This window comes from Microplitis mediator, chromosome 10 (assembly GCF_029852145.1).
Source record: "Microplitis mediator isolate UGA2020A chromosome 10, iyMicMedi2.1, whole genome shotgun sequence".
Taxonomy (NCBI): domain Eukaryota; kingdom Metazoa; phylum Arthropoda; class Insecta; order Hymenoptera; family Braconidae; genus Microplitis; species Microplitis mediator.
This window is the reverse complement of record NC_079978.1, coordinates 4,762,588-4,772,170: the sequence shown is the minus strand read 5'-3', so window position 1 is coordinate 4,772,170 and position 9,583 is coordinate 4,762,588. Positions and strand designations below refer to the sequence as shown.

At 28.4% G+C, this 9,583-nt stretch overlaps 1 protein-coding gene across 1 annotated transcript; it reads right to left on the bottom strand.

Moving 5' to 3' along the window:
* Positions 1 to 129: 129 nt before the first annotated feature.
* On the bottom strand, positions 130 to 9,583 carry LOC130675324 (organic cation transporter protein-like). Its single transcript, XM_057480907.1, has 8 exons — positions 9,016 to 9,583; positions 7,467 to 7,680; positions 6,312 to 6,570; positions 4,989 to 5,287; positions 3,949 to 4,061; positions 3,654 to 3,868; positions 3,180 to 3,528; positions 130 to 2,489 (listed from the first exon to the last, which is right to left on the bottom strand). The coding sequence occupies exons 1-8, from the start codon at positions 9,327 to 9,329 to the stop codon at positions 2,315 to 2,317; spliced, it is 1,938 nt and encodes a 645-aa protein (XP_057336890.1). The 5' UTR covers positions 9,330 to 9,583; the 3' UTR covers positions 130 to 2,314.

Below are 9,583 nucleotides of genomic sequence, written 5' to 3'. Positions count from 1 at the left end.
TAATATATGTCAGATATATTAATTTCTGCATATAAATCTAAAGATAGCAATTATGGTGCGACAACTTATTTTTGTTCTTAATTTTACGTTAACTATTAGTTTGGTAATAAATTAATAATTAGTAATGAGGCATTTATTACTTTCGGTGGTATTTTTTTTTTATTAATCACACTTTTATATTTTTTTATAATTATATATTTACATTTTAATGACTTTATTTTAATTGTACAGTTACATTTTAAGTATTTATCATTTTTGAATCTAGGAAATTTTTTTTTTCTTACTTCCGAAGAAAAAAAGCGGCAAGTAATATTTGAAAATTTTTGAATTTTTACGAAAAGGAGCTTATGGAGTAATTCTGGTTTTGATGGATTAAATATATACAATATTGGAGATACTTTCTGGTAAACTCTAATGAGTAATAGTTTACTTAATTTTTTTAGTCAAAAGCGAAAAATTTTTATCTTTAAATTTTGCACGGAGAAAAAGTAATAATGTTTTCTGCGCTGGGCAGTGATGATCACTAAATATAAATAGGTAAGCAAGGGAATACCTTTTGAAAGAACTGAGCTTACGGAAACTTACGAAAACCGAAGATACACGAATAGAATTCGCTCGCTAATCCAACTTTACAAGTGACTGTACTGTTCTTTCTCATCTGAGCAGGTAGTAAATTTGATCAACCGAAAAAAAAACAATTAGTTCTTTATCTCAAATCTGTCAAATTAGAATAAATTAAGAAGAAATGACGAAACTGAAGTTAGCCAAGGTCTAATGATTTTTTGATTTTTTTTTAAACGATAAATTATAAAAAAAAAAATATTTGAAAAAATTACATCTGTAGTTTCCAAAATTTTCTACATGCGTATATTTTTATTTTTTTTTGTAATTGATTTGTCGGAACAAAAATCTGCAAATTTTTAATTGTCTGTTAACTTCAGGATCATGAAGAAATGATATTTCCATACATCTATCGGGATCCGTACATTTTTTACGAGATACATCAGATTTTAGATCTGAATTTGAAAAAAAAAATTTGGATTGACTTGAGAAATTTTATTTATACAGTAGGACCTCGTTATAAGACTAGCTCGGGGTTGTAGGAGAAAAAATTCTTAGAATTGAGGTACCCCCACTATTGTGCTACCCCCACTATTATGCTTAACAGCGTTTGCGCCCAAACCTCGTTATAAGACTAACTAAATAAAACGCAATTTTGCGTTTTATTTATGTATTCGGTTCAAATCTACTCTATTATACAGTGAATTTATTTTATATTTAATCATAAATAAACAGAATTTTGTCGTTTTTTTCTGTTAATTAATTCAGTGATACTACAAAATTTTAAGTATTCTTTATGAAAATAAATTATTTAATCTAAAATCTTTATGTATGTACATTTTATCTCAATTTTATTCGTACTGTTCGTTAGTCTTATAGCGAAGTTTCGCCGCAAAACTTTTATTGAGTTGTTGGTGGGGGAAGCGTTCCGAGCGAATTTTAACAAATTGAGGAGAAGAGTCTTATAACGTGTAGTCTTATAACGAGGTTCTACTGTACTAAAATTTAAAAATTTGTACAGTCAGATTAATGAACTTCTCGTAGTTTTAATCATTTTTTGGTTCTAAATTTGTACAAATATAATTTTTTCAATAATTATATTCTATCGTAGACCTTAATAATTTTTTCAAATATTCGAAGTAAAAATAAAAAAATTATTATCATTTTTTATTTATTTTATAATTCGACATTTTAAAGTTTACATAATAAATGTAAATTATATCGTCAGCAAATAATTTTTTCTCGTCACCGAAGGTATTTCTTTTTAAAGTTACAACTTCTTACGAAGAAAACTTGAATATTGACCGAAAAAAAAATTATGTTATTTCATTCTAAAATAACTTTCCAACTCCATCATATTAAACCAGAATGACTTCACATTCGCAGACATCGATGTCTATAAAATAATTTTGCTAAAAATTATGCAATTATAAAATTAATAAGTAATAATAAATAAAAAACGTTATGCATATTTTTTGATAACGCTCATAATGTGCTCTGATAACAAGCAATAACGTTTAAAATTACAATATCATACGATACATAAAAAAGAGATCGATAAAAAAATAATAAATTCGATACTTAAGAATTCTCGTTGAAGAAATATCTATCTTATATTACTTCGATTATTGCTCGTAATAATTCTCTTTCGTAATAATTTCAAATTACAGTGACATATTATACAAAAATAATGATAATGAATTAATGAAAAAATAAAAAAATTAACTTACTAAAATTTAAAAAAAATGTTAGTTTATAATTTTACCACCTCGAGAGGTGTCGACAAATTTTTCTGTGATCTCACACTAGATCTTTGGATCATGCTACTTCGCAACACTTCACCTCGAAGTGACAAGCGGCCAGAACTACGAATACTGTCAGTTCTGTATGACCTAATAAATTCTGGCCTTTTTTCATGATCAGCTTTCCTATAATTCATAAAATAAATTTTGTAATTAATTAATTTAAATAACCAGTTACACTGTAAAAAATTTAAGGAGTGAACGCGGGTTGAATTCGGAGTAAAAGCGGAGCGGCTGACTGTCTATTTATTTAATCCCATTCACGGAAAAAAAAAATAGGTGCTGCAACAGAATTTTTTCTGTGGAATCGATGAAATAAGGAACAAGTTTTATGTACCAATTTTTTTTTTCAGTGTAGTAAAATTTCAAATTTTGAAAAAAAATTCAGTTTAGAAAAAACTCAAATTATGGGAAAAATTCAAATTTTGAAAAAAAAATTTAATTTTAAGAGTGGAATTTTTTTCCGAACTTAATTTTTTTTTACAAATTTTGAAATTTTACTATACTGACAAAAAAAATTGGTACATGAAACTTGTTCCTTATTTGATTGATTCCATAAAAAAATCCTGTTGCTCCCATAGGACTGCGTCTTGTTGCAGCGCTTATTTTTTTTCCGTGTTGGAGTAAAATTCAATCTAAAAGGGAATTTATTTTAATATTGAAACTCCGATTCGAAGTAAAATTTACTCCTGAAGGAAATTACTTTGATATTAAAAATCCAAATCGGGGTGAATTTGGATTAAAATAAAATCCATAATCACTCCGAATTCACTCTCGATTTTTTACAGTGTAATAAATAAATAAATAAATATGTACTTCATCAGACAAGGAACATCCCAAATGCCTTGATCTTTTCCAAAATCTTCGCCATCTTGCAACGTCTGAGGCAATTCGTGATCGAGAGTCTCGGGAAGAAAAAGAGCAAGTGCACCACCGATTATACCCATAATTCCAAGTAACAATAAAGGTAATACTGGTGATATTACAGCAAGATAAACGATGAAAGGTGCTATGATACTGGCAACATATCCCATTATATGAATAAGTGCCATACCCTGTGCACGTACAACAGTCGGCAATAATTCAGCGGCATACTGAAGCCCAATGTTGTAAGATATGTTTACAAAAAATCTGCCAACGATGGCCAGTGATGCTGCATAAATGCCTAAAATTTATTTAAACAACTTTTATATTTACAAATCAATACATATATTCATATTTATAAGGTGAAATAAATAATTTAATTCATTTTTTTGTTGGTTTTTATATTAAAAAAATAAAAAAACTTGCGGCTAGAAACTGCACAGGCTCCAAGGCTAAAGATTCCAGACACAGCCATTGATCCGAATGCTAGCCAACGACGTCCCCACCGATCAAGTAATAATGTCAGTAATGTATCAGCTGGCATTTCTGTGGCCGAGGCTATTGTGAATGTAATAAATACATTTAAGCCGAGATTGTCGACGTTACGTACGTGACCATCGAACACCAGAGATATTGCCATCCTGAAAATTAAGGTTACATTATTAATAATTAGCTGAGAGTCGAAAAAATTATTTAAGATTGATATAATTAATTTATTTACCAGATAATAATTAATAATAATACTATTTTACGTAGACGTGGGCTTCTGAAAAGGTCAATCGCTGAATATGTTTTATCGGTTTCTTCCATTGAAAGTTCTTGTTCACAACTTTCCTAATAAAATAAAATATTTTTAAAAATTTTCAAAAATAAAAATTATAATTATACACGGAGAAAAAAGAATAGGTAATTTTTCTATGTTACATAATAATATTTCCTATGTCATTATTCCTATCTTGACATAGTAGAATTTCTTATGTGAACTTCGGAAAATATATTATGTAACATGAGAAAATTTACTAGGTTGACACAATAATTTTTCCTATGGTGACACAGTAATTTTTACTATGGTGACACAGTAATTTTTTATTATGTTGACACAGTAATTGTTTCCTATGGTGACACAGTCATTTTTTTACTATGTTGACCCAGTAATTTTTCCTATGTCAGCACAGTAATTTTTACTATGTGCATGCAGTAATTTTTTACTACGTTGACACAGTAATTTTTTTATTATGTTGACACAGTAATTTTTTATTATGTTGACCCAGTAATTTTTCCTATGTCAGCACAGTAATTTTTACTATGTGCATGCAGTAATTTTTTACTACGTTGACACAGTAATTTTTTTATTATGTTGACACAGTAATTTTTTATTATGTTGACCCAGTAATTTTTCCTATGTCAGCACAGTAATTTTTACTATGTTCATGCAGTAATTTTTTACTACGCTGACACAATAATTGTTTGCTATGGTGACACAGTAATTTCTACTATGTTCACGCAGTAATTTTTTACTATGTTGACACAGTAATTTTTACTATTTTGACACAGTAATTTTTACTATGTTGACCCAGTAATTTTTGACTGTGTATTATAGGAAAAGTTCCTACGTAATACAGTATTTTATCCTAATTTCCCACAGGGAATTTCCCTATGTTGACATACGAAAAATTCCTATGTCCACCCAGTAATAGTTACTATGCCAACACAGGAAAAATAACCATTTTTTCTCCGTGTACGAGTAATAATTAAAATTACTTTAAAACATTTGTAAACATTGTCAGGAACTTGGGTACCATTGATCCTTTCAAATTTCTTAAGAATATGAATGGCGCGATCTATCTGTCCTTGACTTACGAGCCACCTTGCACTCTCAGGTACAAGCCACGGCGTCAATACAGAAAGTGCAAGTGGAATGGATAAAACAATAGTGGTCATACGCCAGTCCGCTAGATAATAAGCTATCCATGGAAGTACGCAAGCTGCGGCCGTGAAGAACAATGCGATCGACATATTTGCGACAAAAGTACGCCATTTTGGTCCCACATACTCAAGAACTAAAAAGTTTTAAATCACACCTTTATTTCTATTTATTTATTTTTTACGATAGTCATTTACGAGGATAAAAAGTAATTGGACCATAATGTCCTTCTCATCACTTAATCATTTATTTAACCGTGAAAAAAAAAATAGTAGATACCATAAAGGTAAATAATTAATGAGTAATAACCGAGTGACTCCACTGGAGGTTTTATTTTATTATATCTCGATTGTATGCAAGGATATCTCCATTTTCGGTTGGCTGGCTTCTTGGATTGTAATAATAATATATTTAAATTCGCACATTTAATATTATCTTACGCAAAACCTGCTTGCGTATTCACAATCTATTCGATTTAACGCTATCTATTTTACTCATTATGGAATCTTACTATGAATAACGTGCAACTGCGCTTAGTAATGCTAGTGCTAACGACCTGACATTATGTCCTTTATATATATAAATACATATACAATATGTACATACATATTCATCATTTATAATCTTCTATATAATTAACTTTGGCTTTCACAATTTTAAGGTAAGTTGGATTGATGATAATTAAAAAAAAAAAATTAATAATGTGAATAAAAAAAATGTCCAGTCATTTTAGAAAAAAAAAAAAATTCCATCATTAATCATCAGTTTAAATAAATGGATATAAGGGATTGTATTTATTAAATTACGAATCATTAAAAAAAAAAAAAGTTCTTAGAAAGTTTAGATAAATTAGGCCAGGTATCGATATTAGATACGGCGGTCTATCGAACAATTTAAATTTAAGCTAAAGAAAATAATATAAATTACTTTGGATACTTGTATAAGTTAATATATATATATAGATTTCAAGGCTATCGAGTTCGTTGTCGTTTGTAATAATTATAAATTGTGATAAAAGTGAATAAATTTTATTGGTTATAAAATAGATATTTAATGAGCGTTAAATGTTAAGTGAAAGAAATTTATTATACTTTAGAGATTGTGCTGTGAGGTAACAAACTGGAGCAGGTATAATAGATTTATATAAAGAATTAACTTACCTAGAATATACATCATGGTAAAGCAATTGTCAAATGCAAAACCCAAAAGGAAACGACATGCTGCGAATTCCCAAAAGGTATTAGAAAATGCAGTTGCTATTCCGGCAACACATCCGATTATATTTGCGCCTACCAATGCGGGAATTCGTCCATATCTGTCGGCTATGTAACCGAAAAGTAAACCACCACATATTGCTCCAATAAAAAATATACTTTGAGCGTATGTAGGCAGTGCACCGTCATCACAAACCCAATTATTCTATAATAAATTTATATTATTGAGAAAAAAATTTATCGTATACACGGAAAGAATTATCTCATAAATTTTACTCGTTTATTGTGAGTAAAACTGGGCCTGGATAAATAATTAATCTTCCGTTTCTAGATAGTGTTCAATTATGGGGTAGAAAACCCCAATTTTGAGTAACTTTTGAATAAAAAATAAAACAAAAGGAACCAGTTTTTATTCTTTCTGTATTTATTTTGTTTTTGGCTCAGGTTTACTTTAAATTGCAGGGTTAATTTTATCAAAAAATTCTCTCCATGTAGGACAGGAGTCCCATTCGTGGCGACTGCTCCCTTTTTGGACACATAAAACTTAATTTTAATTAATAAAAAAGTATAAAATAAAATTTCCATCGCAACAGTGTGATAAAAGTATTTTTGTATACATTTGAGTAATTAGTCATGTCATTACGTCGTTTACAAATTACTTCATTAAAATTTTTCAAGTGTTCAGAACTGGCCCTAAGGTGTCCAAAAACGATATCTCTATGGGGTATAGCTTGATTTTTAATTAATATAGGGTAGAAGTATCATTTGTGGTCACTGCTCCATTTTTGGACATTTAATACTTTAGTTTAATTAATGAAGAAGTATAAATTAAAATTTTCATTGCAATAGTGCGATAAGAGTGTCTGCACACATTTTAAAAATTAATGATGTCACTGCGTCTTTTACAAACTATTTTATTTAAATTTTTAAAGTGGCCAAAACTGGCCAAAAACGGTACTTCTACCTTATATAGAAAAAATCAAGTCAATAAATGTCTCGAAGACTAAATAAATAAATAAGTAGATGTTAGTATTAAATAACAATTTGATTAGAGAGAATTTAATCTAAAAAGTAAATTGTTTATTTATTTAAATTCTTTACCTCTGTTGCAACAGTTTCATATGGTATTTCCGTGAAATTGTATTCCCAGCCATACTGACATTTTTGTACTGGCCATGAGGGATCAGCAACAGGTATTATTCCAGTGCGGTTTATCAAAATCTCAGTAAAATTAACTTTATACATAGAACAACGTGAATTTCCTGAAGCACCGGCATTATCATAAATCCCCGCGGGAGGTATCGCTAGTGCTATTCTATAAAATAATTATAATAATAAATATAAAGATATCTATATATTACATCATATTATTTTGCAACTATAAATAAGAAAAAGGTGTTAATCAACTCGCCAATACTTTGACACATGATTAACAGATATGAGGAAATATGCCAAAGTCATTTTTTAAAATCGATGATAGTGATAACTGGTTGTAACGAGTATTAATTGATTCATTGTTTCGTGTCTATATTTTTTTTATCTTTATTATTGATATATATAGACGTTAATTTATCAGTGCCTTCTTTAAATCGCAATAGATACGATTTTTTTTCTCAGATTGATTAAACATGCAAGTGACGATAAACGCAACCGAGTGTTGAAATGCAATGTCCATGCGATTTTTTTACTTTCACGCTCTCATTGCCTGTGCGAAGGCTTTGCATAAATATTTAATTTGTTTTATTGTAATTCATTTGAATTGCAATCATTTGATAAAATTTTTTTTTAATTCAAACCAAAATTTAATTCAAAATCTAAGCAACAAAACTTTAATTAAAGTTTACCTAATTTATCAAATTAACTAAATTACTCTATTATTTAGCGAATACAACAAAAAGTTTTATAATCTTAAATTGTGGGCTCAAGCTCTTATATAATAAATAATAAACTGTTTGACTTATTACAGTGACAGTAAGGATATTAAAGAAAAAAAAAAAGGAATAATAAGTAATTAAAATCTCTTGTAATAATTGATGATTTTATCTACGCTATTCTCCGGTTATATGATACGATTATTTATTTATTTAAGGAATAAAAAAATTTTATCGCACGCAAATAGATAGATAATTATAATTAGTTGATAAGAGGAATTTTTCGTCTGTAAATTTAGATAAGTGCGATTACAATTCTTAGAAAAAAAAATATAATTAAGCCAATGACATTATAATTGATTTCAAAAGTAATGCACGGAAATAAATGATTGACAATAATTGTAGTTCAACTTGTAATTATTTATGTTATGTTCAATAACTAATGTCGTTTCAATCAGTAAAATTATGATTTTAATGTTTAAACTGCTATAATTAACAGTTAATCGTTGAAATATACGGCTTGACTATTTAAAATTACTAGTTAAACCTTAAAAAACTACAAGACACTTGTCAAAAAAATGCATCTGCTATTAATTTCTTACGTTAATCTGAGTATTATTTACTAATATTTTTTTTCCGTGTGATTAATGATTGTATTGTTTGATGATTTTGAATAATAATAATCATTATTTACTAGAACCTTGATCGTTTCAAACCATTAATCACTTAATCATTGAATTATTTACGTGTCTAGTTTTTAGGTGTCAACTCTCTCTTACCTCTGTTCAACAGTAAGGTTCTCTAATCCAGGGACTTTACACCAATGTTCGGCTGGCACTAGTGTAATAAATATTTGTGTAAAGTAAACCCATGCGACAAATGAAGCAAATGGTATCATTAATAAAAACAATATTTTTTGATACAATCCAAACTCTCCTACATAAGGCAGTAAGTCGTCGAAATCCATCTTTTTTCCTTCCATCGCCTTGGGCACTTTACTTTTCGTAATCGTAAAAACTTCATTGTTATTATCGTGTACTAATGAATTTTGACCGTTACTATCATTAACCGTTGAATTATTTTCAGTTGTCATAGTCGGGATTAAAATAATTTTATGTTTAATACTTGTCAAATAATATCAATGAAAATTTACGAACTTAAACTCCATCTATTTTTAATCTTATCACTTTAAAATAAATAATACTATTGGTATAGATTAAAATTAAATTGATAAATTTAAAAAAAATATGAAGGTTAACTTTTGTTTTTAATTTATTTTTCGTGTTAAAACGAATTAAAATAGTTAAGTTAATAGCTAGACTTGATAAAACCGCACTGAAACCATGC

Coding starts and splice junctions, on each gene's coding strand:
- LOC130675324 (XM_057480907.1), bottom strand. CDS start 9,329: ATGACAACTGAAAATAATTCAACGGTTAATGATAGTAACGGTCAAAAT. Junction 5,288..6,311: donor TACCATGATGTATATTCTAG/GTAAGTTAATTC, acceptor AAAACTTTTTAG/TTCTTGAGTATGTGGGACCA. Junction 2,490..3,179: donor GATGTTCCTTGTCTGATGAA/GTACATATTTAT, acceptor TATGAATTATAG/GAAAGCTGATCATGAAAAAA.